This window comes from Carassius gibelio, chromosome B1, assembly GCF_023724105.1.
Source record: "Carassius gibelio isolate Cgi1373 ecotype wild population from Czech Republic chromosome B1, carGib1.2-hapl.c, whole genome shotgun sequence".
Lineage (NCBI taxonomy): Eukaryota > Metazoa > Chordata > Actinopteri > Cypriniformes > Cyprinidae > Carassius > Carassius gibelio.
In genome coordinates, this window is record NC_068396.1 from 15,688,368 (window position 1) to 15,704,231 (window position 15,864).

At 35.3% G+C, this 15,864-nt stretch overlaps 1 protein-coding gene across 1 annotated transcript in view; it reads right to left on the minus strand.

The window, feature by feature from the left end:
- Positions 1-1,349: 1,349 nt before the first annotated feature.
- Positions 1,350-15,864, minus strand: part of fhdc1 (FH2 domain containing 1) — a 30,017-nt gene continuing 15,502 nt past the window's right edge. Inside the window, exons 3-12 of the mRNA XM_052544928.1 lie at positions 12,994-13,055; positions 10,620-10,722; positions 9,116-9,201; positions 8,907-9,007; positions 8,193-8,263; positions 7,874-7,981; positions 7,663-7,733; positions 6,761-6,878; positions 6,439-6,603; positions 1,350-5,853 (exon numbers count right to left, since the gene is read on the minus strand). Of these exons, the coding sequence (XP_052400888.1) occupies positions 3,754-5,853; positions 6,439-6,603; positions 6,761-6,878; positions 7,663-7,733; positions 7,874-7,981; positions 8,193-8,263; positions 8,907-9,007; positions 9,116-9,201; positions 10,620-10,722; positions 12,994-13,055 (2,985 nt within the window). The 3' untranslated portion in view covers positions 1,350-3,753. The remainder of the gene's footprint in view (positions 5,854-6,438; positions 6,604-6,760; positions 6,879-7,662; positions 7,734-7,873; positions 7,982-8,192; positions 8,264-8,906; positions 9,008-9,115; positions 9,202-10,619; positions 10,723-12,993; positions 13,056-15,864) is intronic.

Below are 15,864 nucleotides of genomic sequence, written 5' to 3' on the forward strand. Positions count from 1 at the left end.
AAATCATATGTTTTACCCTTATTGCACGTCTTTAATGTGTTAAATAGAGAAATATGCAAGCAAAACTATGTTTGTCCCCAGAACACTGCTTGCATACATGCAGCTGGCCTATTGACACTCAACCCTTCAAAGCCCATTCCAGTGAACCAGCTATATGTATATATATATATATATATATATATATATATATATATATACACACACCAGCACTATACCAGCATAATCCAGCCTGGACCAGCAATATACCAGCATAGAATCCAGTCTATGCTGTATTTATCAGGAAAGTGGGAAAGTGAAGATCTGACAGGAAGCAAGTGGGAGAGAAAGAGGGGGGTGAGTGGGTTGTTTGGATCTGGAAAGGTCCACGAGGTGGGATTCCATCAGTACTGATATATATGGTGTTTTAAACATGGTATTCAACATATGATTATTCACACAGATTAATCTAGATATTATTCCTGTAATTATTTATTTATTTATTTATTTGATAATATCTGCAAAAGAAAAGTGTAATTCCACTTTAAAACCCTTCAGTAGGCTACAGGAAAATCTGTATAATGTGTTCAATGCTAAATAGTTTAAACCAATATTACATGTAAATAAAAAACATTAAAGGAATAGTTCACATAAAAAAATATTTCTTCAATGCTTTTTGAACCATCCCTTTAAGTGCAATGGAAAGAGGTGTTTTCGCTTAGTTAAGCTGTACTTTGATATGTAGAGAGATACAAATGAAAGTGCCTTTAAGGGTAAATAGTTCTCTACAGGAACACCTTTACCATGGCAACTTAAGAGCCAAGAGAGACCACCATAAAAGTCAGGCGCTGGGAAAAACTGGCATTAACCAGAACTATGTATGCTTCTTCAAAGGATGACCAGCAGATGTCATTCTAGTAGAGGACAAAAGAGTTTTTCCCTGCCACAGTAAGGTGTTGAGCTTTAGAGCTGGTAAAGTGTGAAGAAGAGGGCATATGAAAAAAGTGATAAAAAAAAAAATATATATATATATATATATATATATATATATATATATATATATATATATATATATATATATATATATATATATATATATATATATATATATATATATTTGTATAGGCCTAGTATGCTTCATTTGCATCTCTTCCTCTTTCTCACACACCCACACAACTAAACACTGGGTGTGGTTCAACAAAAAAAAAAATTATAAACAAAAGAAAAAAGAAAAAAGTGACCATTGTTAAAAACAAACCATGGATGACTAAATATCTATGCACTCCATAGCTAAATAATAATCAGTTTTTTCTTTTCACAAAATAAACACATCACTGTAAATTCACTATCAGCAAATTTAAATATTCTTAATATATTTTCACATATATTTTATTGATTAGCTTATATTGATTGTAATTCTACAACCACAGAGAACAGGGCTCAGAAATAACATTCAAAATAGAAAATTCAAGCAATATCAATAAAAGGTACAACACATTGGCATATATGCCCAACTGTCTGACTGGACAAATGCACATAAGGTTTAATTTCAAGCTATAGCTTAAAATGATTTTGCTCCAAATTTTGCTAGCTTTTTTTTTTTTTTTTTTTGGTAAACCCCTATCTACAGCTGGAACAAGGATTCCATTGTGTCAGACTAGATCATGTTGCCATGGATGCATTCTAAAGCATGTTAACCAATCAGCGCTAAATATACAGATACAGTATGCCAATACATATACCCTTCTAAGAAAAAAAAAAAGCATTGTACATTGTAACTGAGGTACACCTGCAGAACTTTGTGAAAAGCCAATGATTCACTTGACGAGTGAGCCATCAGAATGTAAGAACCAGAGGTGGCAAATATGATTCTAGAGGTAGAAATAAGGATGTTGTCATAGTCTGACATAAGTATTGATTTCATCAGCTGACAAAAGTCTATTATTGTTTACCTATTCACACTTTTTTTTGTATTTATATTTATATTAAATATATTTATTTTTTCAAACTTATCCATTCTATTTTGAGTATATCATTTATACACTTCCTCACCAACATGGTGGGTGCTTGAGAAGGAGTAGACACACATATATAAGGGTAAAAGCATGTAAAAAGCCTTCCTGTGCACCAAATACTTCATATTTGCACATCTTTTACCACTGTATTAATCACCACTAAATTATGCTTAACCGGTAACACTTTACAATGTAGTTTGGTTTGTTAATGCATCTAGTTCTCTTCATTCTAATTAATGCATTAGGTATCTAAAACTAACAATGAACAACAATTTTTATAGCTTTGCATTTATTAATCTACAGTAGGTTCATATTAATTGATTAATATTGTTCATCGTTCATTCATGTTTATTTATAATACATTAATGAATGTTAATTAGGTAAAATATTGTTAAAGAACCTTATTGTAAAGTGTTGCCACTTATTCTAACACTGATTTGTTGGTTTTGAGCAATCTGTCAACTGGTCCCACTTTATATTAGGTGGCCTTAACTACTATGTACTTACATAAAAATAAGTACAATGTACTTATTGTGTTCATATTGAATTGTAAAACACTTTTGCTGCTATATTGGGGTAAGGTTAGGGAGAGGGTTGGAGGTATGGGTAAGTTTAAGGGTGGGTTAAGGTGTAAAGTATGGGTCAACAGTGTAATTATAAATGTAATTACAGAAATTTAATACATATGTAATTACATGACTGTTTTTTTAAAATATAAGTACAATGTAAAAACATGTATGTACACAATAAGTACATTTTACTAAAATATTAATTAAAATGTAAGTACATAGTAGTTAAGGCCACTTAATATAAAGTGGGTCCTGTCAACTTTATTTCAAGCAGATACTGTGAGAATATTGGATGCATACAGTGTATTTGCTTTCCCAAAAGTCTGAGTCTTTCCTCTAGCACCAGGTTTTGCCACTCCTGGTTAACAGTATGGCTTTAAAAAGAAAGAACTAGCAGTTTATTCACAGAAAAGTCACAAATACAGTGTCATCAGCAGCAAGACAGTGTACAGCAGCATGTACCCTGCATAAAAGGCAAATTGAAAACAAGCAACTCGGCAGCAAAGATTTTGAACGTATCCAAAAACATCACTGGAGAGGCATCTTCGAAACTACTAGCTGTAGTACTCATTGCATCAGCTACACTAAGATGTATTTGGATAACATTATTAGACATTCATCAAACAGTCTTCAGCTTGATTTGTCATCATGCACATGGGAAATGTGGATGAATCTTTGAGTGTTCATGAAGCTGTTTTAATGGAAATATTACCCTAGTAAACAGTACTACATTTACATTTAGTACACATTATATAAAATAACAAAGCAAGCATATGTATATATGACAAATTGTCTTCTATTTTATTTGTTCTCACAATTTGTAAGAACAGCTCACAAGATCTTTGTAGACATAATACATAGATAATAAAATATAGGGTTAATCTAACACTATTACAATTTGTGATTGATGTGTTTTCTGTGACAGTTGATAATGTGTCAGCTATATGGAAAAAAGGCCATCAAAACCATCCTTGTGTGGATGTGGAAGTGCTACTAAATGTGCTGTCAAAAGTAGCTCATATTATTCTTGAAGCTGTTACTGAGCATCCAGCGACACAACTTCAGCTACATTTTAAAGGCTGTAGATACATTCAGAACAATTTAAGAGGCTTTTGTGTCTCTAGTAATTCCAATATATGCAAAAAAATTTGACCATCCATGTTTAACGTTGCTTTTAGAGCCACAGTGTTACTCTACTTCCATGTGGGTTTGTTGGTCCTGCTCGAGATGGAGTCTCTAATCTGTGTGGATCTCTCTGAGAAACTGCTACTTTTAAGGGAGTGCTCTCGTCCAGACTGCGGGAGAGGTGTGTCACTGCTTCGACTAGAAGCCCTTACACTCTGAACCCTCCTAATAGACCCCCCTAGTTTATCCTCGCTTCTTGGCAAAGGTCCGCTACTGACAGAGTCCGTTCTACCACCAGGCAATTTCTGAGAGCTAGCTCTGGCTAAGCTCTTTGATGGTGTTCCTGTTACAGCTGGTGAAGGCATGTCTTTTTTAGATCTGGAAGAAGATGCCACAGTGTTGCGAGCAAAGCTAGGCAAAGGCGAAGAACTTTTCAGGGTGTTGTTGGGACTGTCAGGTGTTCCAACTTCTGAAGTTCCTTGGGCCTGAGCTTTGGCCAAGGCACGCATTGTAGAACGACACATCTTTTCTTCTGGTGCTGGTTTTGAAATGTTGCGAACAGGTTTAGGATTTGTTTTCTTGATGGAGGGTCTGTGTTGAGTCGAATCCCTTGCCCACCGAGAGCTGCTTGGTGTCGCTCCTCGTTGTGCCCTGGGATCCTCTGGAGGGAGGCTTGAATGTCGCGCTTGTCTACCTTGCCTCTCGCCTCTCCTGACTGGCATGCTTTGGTCACGATGTGGACGTCTGGGTTCAATGTTCTCATGTCCAGAAGGTTTTTCGACTTTCTTCATGCTGCTACTAGAGCGATTCTGCCTTGTAATGGGCACCACCTTGCGCATGTTCTGAGTCTCAGTTGCTGTGAGGGTTCTTGTCGGATGACTGGCATGAGCAATTACTTTGGATGTTGTCTTGGTTTTGACAAGTTTTGTTTTGGTGCTACCGGTCTTGACTGCTTTCTTGCCAACTCTTCGCCCTTCAGCTGTGTCACAGCTACCTGTCTCTGCTTCTTCAGTAGTAACAGATGGACTGACTGATTCTGGACTAGCTTGAGTGATCCTTCCGGAAAGTGGTTCATCACTTGACGTGGACACAATGTGACAATCGGTGGACTCAAAATTGGAGGAAAGGGAATTGGTGTCCTGAATAACTCTTGGAAAGTTGGCATCCTGTGACTTTGGGTCAAGTTCAGATCTTTCTTGTATGATAGGAGAACTCTCTATCTCAGAACAGTCCAGCACAATGGAACAATCGGTTTCAGTGCAGTCCATGACATACAACACAGGTTTCTTACTGGACACAGAGGGATCCAGGGGCAACGGGGTGTCACAAGTTGTTGAGGAAAAGGTACTTGTGTCTGCTTCCTCCCTATGTGATATTTTTTCTGGTTCCTCTGAACTCCTGCTAGTTGGGGGTGTATCAAGGACAAATGCTTGAGGAGAGTTTTCTTCCCTTTCCAGATCTGTTACAAACACTTCATGCTGGTTGTGCACAAAAGCATGACTGTTATTTTTGATCTGGCTGGTTATCTCAAAGGGCTGAAGACCAGTAACTAGTTTGTGTTTCTCCACAGAAACACTCATGTGTCCAACACTTTGACCAGATGTGCCCTGAAAGACATGCTTTGCATTACTTAATTGAGGTGTAAGTCCACCTTCAGATAGAGAAGTGTAATTATTATTATTGTAGGGATCATTGTTCATGTTGTAGCCAAAACTTGAGTATCTAGCTAAAGGACTGATGGGTTCAGTCTCAGCCCTTGGTGAAGTTGCCAGCTTCTCTTGGTAAACCTGACTCTGTGGACCCAACTCTCTATTATCATCCTGTAAGACAAGCCATGGCAATGTTTTTCGCTGGTGGTTCCTGCTTGGACGTGGCAGGCTGCTGAATTTTGTATAGTCACTTGCTGAAGACCCAGATATCAGCTCTGTGTGATGGTAACGTCGGGCACTAGCTGAGCGCCCCAAAGGACTGTGGGGGCTTTGAGGTCTCGATTGAAGCAGGAAGTCCAGGAGGCCTTCTTTGGTTAGGATGTCAACATCATTTTCGCTGCTGCTGCGACCAAAACCACCTGCCTCATTATTGGCTGCACCCCAGGCACACCGTCTCTCCTCCAGTTCCCGTAAGCGACGCTGTCTAGCTTCCTCCTTCAGTTCCCTGTCCCGGTTGTCCTGCAGAAGAGTGGATAAGAGATTACTATAGGAGTTTGTGTCTACAGATATATGATCTGTAGCATGATTCATAAATGTCTTAGGGCCAGATTTACTAAACAGGGCAAATTAGTTTTAGAAAAATGCAGATGGGAGGGGAAAATTCTGCGATTTACTGAGAAGGTGCACATTACACAGACACAACATCTCATTTCCATAATGACAATCTACCAGAAGCAGTGTAAATTACTGCCTGCTTTAAGACATTTTTTTGTAGTTAAATAATGCTGCAAATACCAGTGAATTGATGAGCACAAATCTTCATAAATTGTGTTGCGTGATTCATTTAAATACTCTCCTCCCATAAATTTACAGATTGAAAGGGAAAGATCTACAAGTGTATATTCACTAAAATCCACACTAAAATCCACACCTTTTAAGTTCTAATTTCACACCGTGTGTCTTTAGTAAATCCTTTTTTAGGGTTTGGACTGGTGGAAGCTGATAGTAAATCTCAATCTTTATGTCGTGACAAATAAGCTATTCATTATTTTATTTTAAATTATGTTAAATGTAATTTTTGCATGTCAGTCATATGAAATTTACCTTTACAGCTTTTTTGAACTTTAGGCAGAAATCTTGGAAAATTCTAAAGCACTCATCCAGTTTGAAGGTGTCTTTGTCTTCACAGAAGAAGTCAATGAGGGCATTACCCTCTTTCCGCAAGTCCAGCCTGCGATGTTTAAGGTCCTGCAAGGCTTGTATAGAGCTCTAACAAATAAGAAGAAAGCAGGTTATTCATATTGACATAAAAAGTTAGTTAATCCATTATAGCTAATAAAACGAAAATATAAAGACAGTATAAATACAAAAAGAGACAAAACCAAAATGTACTACATAATTATAATTCTGGGAATGATTCATTTACCTGCAAAAATGGATCTAGCTGCTTTTGCAGCTCAACGTCATCCTGAATTTTTTGTTCCAAGGAACGCGTTTTGACATACAGGGAGGAAAACTCTCCTTCTATATTTTCTACTGAAATTCTTAAACAATAAAAATGTAAGTCAGAGAAAGACAGAGGAAGGAACAAGTTTAATAGAAAGTTTCAGTGCATAATGAATACATTTTTAAGAAAAAGTCAAATCTTCAATCAAAATAGTTGTTTGGTAGTTTGGTTTGACACTGCTGTAGTCATAATAACAGTTAATGCAGTCAGTATTAATAAAACTCCATTAAAAGGGATAGTTCACCCAAAAATTAGAATTTTGTCATTAATCCAAACCTGTAAGACCCTCGTTCATCTTCAGAACACTAATTAAGATATTTTTGATGCACTCTGAAACAACATATCTGCGTACAAATGTTGTTTATGTTTTTGATACTCTATAAAATGCCACTATAGGGCGACACTGAGGAAACAAATTGTTGAATAAATTCATTATTTTAGTTTTCTTTGCACACAAAAAGTATTCTTATAGCTTTTGTAAAATTACGGTTAATCCACTGATGTCACATGGATTATTTTACTGATCTCCTTGCTATGTTTCTGAGACTTTATCATGTAAGGATCCTTGCTGTCTTATGGGAGAGTCAGAAAGCTCTCGGAATACATCAAAAATATCTTAATTTGAGTTCTGAAGATGAACAAAGGTCTTACAGGTTTGGAACGACATGAGGGTGAGTAATTAATGACAGAGTTTTCATTTTTGGGTGAACTAACCCTAAGGTGTTCTAAAGTTGAATAAAAATAATGGAATGATTATTATTGATAGAAGTTAACTTCCACTTATGTTTGCAATATGCATCAGAAACTAATACTGTTGTTACCTGACTGCACTCTGAACATGCGTTAGCTTCTCTGGGAACTTCAAGAGGGCCTCGTCCTTTTTCTGTGCTTCCTTTGTGATAAAAGTTAAAGAAAAATCCAAGTCAAACCAGTTAAAACAAAATGTTGGTGTTATTACAATGGCTTGTTTTCATATTTTTTTTTTTTACAAAACTGTATCATTACATCTGGAAAAAACTACAGTGCACTTACTAGGGCAACAAAATGGAGCAGGTTCATGCCAGGCTTGTTTGCCTTTGTGTCAGCCAGAGAGAGAAGTGAAGACAGTTTGAAGCCCACAGCATTGCCTGCATAGCCACCCTATGAACACACAGAGAACATCAGTCAGTGTCTGGTTAATGCTGTAAAAGCCATCAACCCTTCCCGATTAAAATAAATCAGGGAATGTTTTGGAGGAGGAGTTGAAAGGAAAGAACAAAAGTGAAAAGAGGGAAATGTCCATAAAAAGGGGTAAGATGAGGGGTAAAGGCTAAGGAACACTGGAAAGACAAATAGAAAAAAAAATACTTACTGCATTCATGATATTTCCTGCTTGGAGAACCAAATGTAGAATGGCATGGAGCTCTTCACAAGTCATTAGTTCTGTGGAATAATCAATAGTAACTGAATAACCACAGGCAATTTGTTAAATTACACAACACTCTAAATGCTATTTCTATCCTTCCTACAGTCTACAGACTAAGACATTTAAAAGAAATCTGAACACTTGATACCACATTTAAATTAGGTAAAAAAGTGCTGACAGCATGATCTAACGTGTAGTTCAAAATAGACTGCTAGGATTAGTTGATGCAAGATTAATAAAACTCAATTGGAGTTTTGCTAAAGGCATCAATGTAATGATTAATGGAGTGCCAAATCTTTACGTTTCAGTAGTGTTGAGGCATTAAAAGGTCATGAGCCATTGGTTTCTGAGGCTAATACAGGAACAGCTGAGTGACAGAAAATGACTCAGCAAAATGCACTTAACAAGAATTGAATCTGGCTAAAAGTTTACTTTACTGTTTATTGGACCATACTTGACAGGAGATCTTTTAAAAGTAGTGGAATAGAGTATCAAATTAGAGGGGATGATGAGTAGGTGTAGGAGAGAGCAAGAATGAGATTTTCTCCCCCCACATGAATGACAAAATGTATTGTCTGCTTAACAAAAATTACTCTTAAAGAAAAAAAATCCTCAAAAATATGATATAAATATCAGAACTTTTTATGAGTATGTTCTTACCTTCAGTAGCCTGACGCACAATGTTAATCTCACGACTCATGACTGCACAGGATGGAAGGAACTCTTCCTGAAGTACCATGGCCTCAATACGCACATCAAAGCTTTAAAATTGAACAAACAATAATTGACCTGCCTTTTTCTATATGATGTTAGGTATTGTATCTTAGATTTGTATTTCACTGGTAAGAGAGATCTGGTGTGCCTCTTACCGTGGCACTTGAATCAGCAGGAACATGAAGGAATCAACCAGCGTCAGCTTATTTGGGTCTCCTTTGAATTCCTTCAGTCTCTTCACCTAGTGAATATATGTGATTTAAATCCAGAGAGTAAACAATGTACTAAGGATGCCCAATTGATTTGTACCATTTTTAATTTATCAATTGAATGCATTATATATATATATATATATATATATATATATATATATATATATATATATATATATATATATATACTGTCATCTAACACTTAATGTTAAATATTAAAGCACTAATAATGTAAAAGCATTGGTAAAATTATTCTCAGCAAGCATCAAACTTAATGTCCATTATTCATACTACAAATTATGTTATGATGAAACTAGTATACATGGTACACATTTTAATTTCTGAAATTTATCAATTACTGCATATAACACACATAATTATTAGCATTGGTATTGGCCATATTGGTAACATTTTATTTTACAGTGTCCTTGTTACACAATATTTGTACTTACTACTATACTTACTACTATAATAACAACAAATTATGCATAATTACATGCAACTAACCCTAAACCAAAACACTTTTCATAACCCTAACCCTAACCCTATAGTAAGCACATGTAGTTAATTAATATTATTAATTACTTGTATGTATAGTTACACTGTAACAAGGACACCTTAAAATAAAGTGTAACAACCAGATTTTTAAAGTTGGTGCCTCCCTAATTCCCTAAATAAAAAGTATTAATAAAATGTTCAACATTCCTTATAAATTATGTCTAGGCAGTGTTGTTAATGTTAACTAAAAGTAAAAATAAATAAATAAATAAATAAATAAGTTAATTGAAAATGCTGAAATATATTTTAAATATAACATTACAAACTTATACTTCAGTAAAAAAATTTTTGAAATAGAATGAGTTACTAATAAAATAAATATTAAAACTACAACAATACAACAATAATAATTTAAGCTAAAAAGTTATATTAGCAACAACAACAACAACAACAAAAAAAACTCATAAAAGTGACTTAACAAAATTCCTTAAAATACATTTAAAATGAAAACGGAAAGCTAATTCAAAATGTTAATAAATATTAAAATATTATATAAATAATACTAAAATAACACTGATAAGTAAAGCCGATTGCATTTCATTGAGGATAGGGTCTGGTTTTATCTCCACATAACTTAGCACATCAGTATGCCACTGCATATCGAAACATTATTTTAATGTAGTGATCATTTGTAACATGAGTCTCTTTTGATGTTTTCTGAGACACAAATACACAACAAATGCAATGTGGTTATATGCATCTCTGACTGCCAGCTAATGTGGTTTGAGGGATTTAATTGTTTTGTTCATAATACACAACACTGTATTTTATTTACAGTACTCCCGTATATACTGATGTCCATTTGTGATGAGGCAGATGTTAATAGCAGGTGCAATACACAATAAAAATAGGACTATACACAAATATGAAGTAGGTTCAGAATTTTCACCTCCTCTGCTTCAGGCAGAAGTTTGAGAAGTTCTTTCAGCGTTTCAGCTCCATATTGCTTACTGTTGCCCAGACGAATGTCTTCTACTATTGCATGATTGGACCTGAGAGAGAAAAACAGAAGTATAAAGAAGTATCATTTATACCCATGCTGCCTTGGTGGATGTTGAAATCAACAAACAAAAATCCTGTTTACACCGGTCACTTCCACCTTCACTTGCCCATTTTACATTGCAACAGGTCTGACATAAACTAAACTTTTATTGTTTTCTGCTTTTTTTCAGCTCAAATTGTCTACTGAGCACTGACAAAATACCTTGTGTCTTTATTTATCTGTACCTAGTACTTGTCACAGTGAATGTATACGCCATCCTCATGTGAACTTCCAAGTATCAATCAGAACCTGAAAGCTATTGATCTTTACACAAGAGCATCAGATTTCCCTTGACCACCAGATCCTATTTCTGTGCTGGAGCACACGCACACATGGGTTTTTTAAGGGTGGAACAGTTCAACTTACGGTTTTAGAGTCACGGTTTCATGATGTTTAGGCTAAAACTATACTGTCAAATAAAAATAAAGAAAATAAGAATAATCTATCTAACTACGAGCGACAGCACAAATAAACAATACAATAGAGTAAAGATGAATAAAATAAACAGTGATTTTCAGTTTTTTTAACATTAGACTTTAGGTACAGACATTTAATAAAGTTATGATGAAATTTAAAACAGCATTGCATATTGACTGTGTAAAGATCTTTATTAAAGTTACAAAAGCTATTCATTTAAGAGCAGTGAGTGATTTCTTTGTTGTTGCTGTTCGATTAATATTAAGAAAGTGTTGTCACTGAAACAGTACCTTCAGTTAGCTATGTCTGCTATAGCAGTGGTTCTCAAAGTTTTTATAGCCCCTTGGGCGTTTAACATGAACTTTTCTATTAAAGGACGATATTTGCTTCCTTAAAGGGATAGTTCACCCAAAAATTTAAATTCTGTCATCATTTATTCACCCTCATGTCGTTTCAAACCTGTATGAGTTGCTTTCTTATATTCTTAGGAAGATATTTTGAAGATTGCTGGTAATCAAACTGTTGGTGGTTGCCATTGACTCTTAGTATTTTTTTTTTCCTACTATGGAAGTCAATGGCAATGAACAACTGTTTGATTACCAGCAATCTCTCTTTCGTTTCACTTTGTCTGAAAACTGTGTATGAAAGAGCTTCTGTGCTGCTATTGGTTAGTGTCACCAATATGACGGAACTCGTGGAGGACAGAAAAAAATTAAACATGATGCTAGTCTTCCTGTCATGATGTTGTACAGCATCACAGATGCGGAATCGGTTATCGTCCACTATGACACACTACACGAGTTGAAACGATGGAATCTTGCATCCCGACGCCCATTGTCGTTTACGAATCCCCACGGCACCCTACCTCAAGAAAATTGTGGCAAAATCAGGCTAAAATCATGTAGTTTGAACCAGGCATTAATCATAAATCGAACATCAGAGCGATTTGCTAAAGCAGCATATTCAGCTGCCATCCTATCACATGGAGACTGCTTGTGTGGATGCCGTCAGTTTTGACTGCAAAAGATTAAGTAAGCTAATTGAGTAGCATATTTTCCTGTTTTTACATTAGAAGGGCATTTACTTGTCAGAAATACTGTAGCTACAGTACATGTTCGGTTTTAATGTTACTTTAAGTTGGGGTAGAATTAAATTATTGCCAAAACTCATAATTATGTTTGTGTACCCCATCCATCATCTACCCCAGTTTGAAAACCACTGTGCTATAGGATACTTACCAAAATTGTCATTTTGAGATAGTTTGTGTGTGAATTCGTCCATTTAAACAATGATTCATAGAAAGCTTAATATTTATGCACCTTCTGAGGCGCGCGTTTGTGCGCTTCAGATGAGCTCATGCACAAATCTTCTCACTTTGCGCGCAAGCTTGCATAAACTGGATCTTAAATGTTTAAACTGGCAAAGCTTAAATGAGTTTAGCTTAAACACAGATATCAACGTGCTGTTCAGGTCTCACCTGTGCCAGAATAAATCCTCATATTCCAGCATACGGCATTCACATTGAACAAGAGGGAATGGTTTGTCCACATTTTTTTTTTTTTTCTTATCTCTGTTATTTTAATGTATTGGGAAGCCAGAATGCACATCCATCAACAGAAACATACATTAGCCGAGCCCTGTTTTTTTCCTTGTTATTTATAGCAAACCATATTACTGATGTTGTCAGAATAAAGTTGAACTGTGGTCCCATCGCATGCCGAACCGTGTGTGGAGAACCATACATTTCGATTTTCTTCCACGAACCGTTCCATCCATAGTTTTTACAAATCACAGAGAAACTTACTTCTTGAACTGTTTGAGGAAAATTCCAATGTTCATTCCTCTCTTGGAGTCTAAGATGCTGATCTGGGAAAACAGAGGAATAAAGATGGTTATTAAAATGGATGGAAAGATACACAAAGGACAGACTGTGTGTGTTCTGCCAGAGATGTAATTCCATTCAAATTTTTGGCCTTCAGGTTTTTGTTGTGTGTTGATTTGAATGCAGTTTCTAAATAAATAAAACTGTATCTCTGATGTCGCAATATTACTAAGGCAAAATAAAGGTGACGCCTAAAGAAGAGTAACCAAAAAGGTCAGATTTTTAGAACAGTTACTCTCCAAAATATAGTGTTTTCAGTGTCTATAATTTCAGTTTGTGGCGGCATTATGAACACAAAGTGCTCCATGGTTCACTTTGTTGTCACATTTGCTTTTCCAAAAATGTTTCGGCTTCTGCAAGTTACCATCCAAATTGAGCAGAGTGGCACTGTGGAACCAAAAATGAAAAGAGGATGACAACGTTTCATCAGATTTAGATGAGAAGGAACATTTAAATCTAAACTATTATTGCAAATATAATAGCCTTGATAGTAACTGGACCAGACTGGAATGCAACATGAGAGTGAACTTAAAAAAAGAAAATTATATCATAATAAAATGTAACCTTTTATGATTATTATATATAGTAAAATAATTCTAAACCTAAATATATTAGTTCTAATATATAAAAGGTTAGTTCACCCAAAACGGACAATTAGCCCATGTTTTACTCCATGTTTTAGCCATCCTATGTGTATATTACTTTCTTCTTTCAGACGAATCCAATCAGAGTTATATTAAAAATTGTCCTGGCACTTCTAAGCTCTAACATTGCAGTGGGTGGGTGTTTCTGAAACACATTAAATAAAGTGTGTGCATCCGTAATACAAAAGTGCCTCACACAGCTCCGGGGGGTGAATAAAGTCTCTCCACGCCCTCTTAAAATACATATTTTAAACACGCCCCAAATGTCTACATCACTGTGTGCATTACACTGTGCAACTTGCATAACACCACCCAAATGTTAACACAAAGCTTTCTTGCTTTAGTATTGTTGCTGCTGCCGCTGCTATGTCACAAAGACTTTGTTTGACTTTCCAAAAGAGGACACGACTAGAAATCAGTGGTTAAGTTGTATTTGAAACACTGTTCCAGAAAAGTTTAAACCAAATATTTGTGTGTGGATTTGTTGTGCATTTTATGGAGGACTGTTTCCTGAACCTCGGAGAATAGCCTGCAATGTTCTGAGTCTGTAAGTATGTTTTCATATTTAAAGAATTTGCCACTGACGATTAAAATGTGAGTTTTGAGCAGTGTAGAGTAGCTCTTGTCGTTTGTCCTTTCTCCAGTCACAAATGCAGACATGGTTTTATGTTTACGTGGTGCGATGTAATGCAACATGTAAAAAGACTGTATAAGTCATTATAATCCATAATTATGTCCTCACTGGATGCAACAAATGCTTCGTTTGTAATGGGTTTTATTAGTTTGTCACGTCACGGCGGGACACGATATCACAAAATAGTAAGGGGCGTAACATTTCCGTTACATGCTTGAGGCATACAGCCAATCACAATGCACTGGATAGTGATGAGCTTTGTAAAAATCTATGCGTTTCAGAAAGGCGGGGCATAGAGGAGAAACAATAATGTACAATATGTGGAAAATAAGCTGTTACACATTAACAATTAATTACACCAAATTCAAGAAATAATGTTCTTTTTTAGCAACGTCATATGACCCCTTTAATATAATTTCGACTGGATTCGTCTGAAAGAAGTCATATACACCTAGGATGGCTCGAGGGTGAGTATAACACAGGATGATTTTCATTTTTGGGTAATCTAATCCTTTAAGGGCACATTAAATGAAAACTGTATCACTAGACTTTTAAGCCATGCATTTAATAACAGAACAAAGTTGTATTTTTAAGTGTGTTATACCAGGACTGCCACTGTTTCCCACTAATCAAATAGGTTTTTATGATAGTATAAGAAAGACATGCAGAGTTTCTTAGATTAATATAAAGTGCTTTAAAAATTTGGTGCACATCAATCCAACTAAATTAAATAGGAATGCATATATTTTTAGTTCCAAAAAATGTTTGGAATTTTTATTTAAAATTAACCTTAAAGGGATAGCTCACCCAAAAGTGAAAATTTTGTCATTGTCTGCTCACCCTCATATTGTTCCAAATCCATAAAACTTTCATCTACATTCAAAACACAAAGATATTTGTAATAAATCCTGATAATTTTTTCACTATGAAAAGTTCACACTTCAAATGACAGATTGTGTTTTTGTATAACTGGAAATTGTGCGTGTGTGTGTGTGTGTCATGCTGTGTATTGTAAGTAATATAACAATATATACATAAAATAATTGTTTAAGTAGTTAAACAATACAATGTGTTGTCCGATGTGTTGTGTTGTGCTTAATTTGATGTTAAATGGAAAATTTGTGGGCTTTCTGCAGTTCAGTATCTAACAAAGAGACATTCTTTGTTCCCTTCAAAAACTGATCTTGTGAAATGTTATGTTTTAGTTATTAAATTAATTAAAGCCTAGATTATTTTGGTTCATAATATAAAACAACAGAAGACTTTTCTTCAGAAGACTTGGATTAAACTTCTACATTTATATGGATTACTTATGGATTAATAAATTTGATGGATTTGAAACAACATGAAGGTGAGTATTTGATGACAGAATTGTAATTTTTGGGTGAACTATCCATTTAAAGAACACAATGCTATACTTGATTTTCTCATTAACATCAGCACCAGGAAACTCTCGGTAGTGACTTCGGGCCCATGAGATTAACTAACGAACTTGACATAGCAATTTTAGTGAAA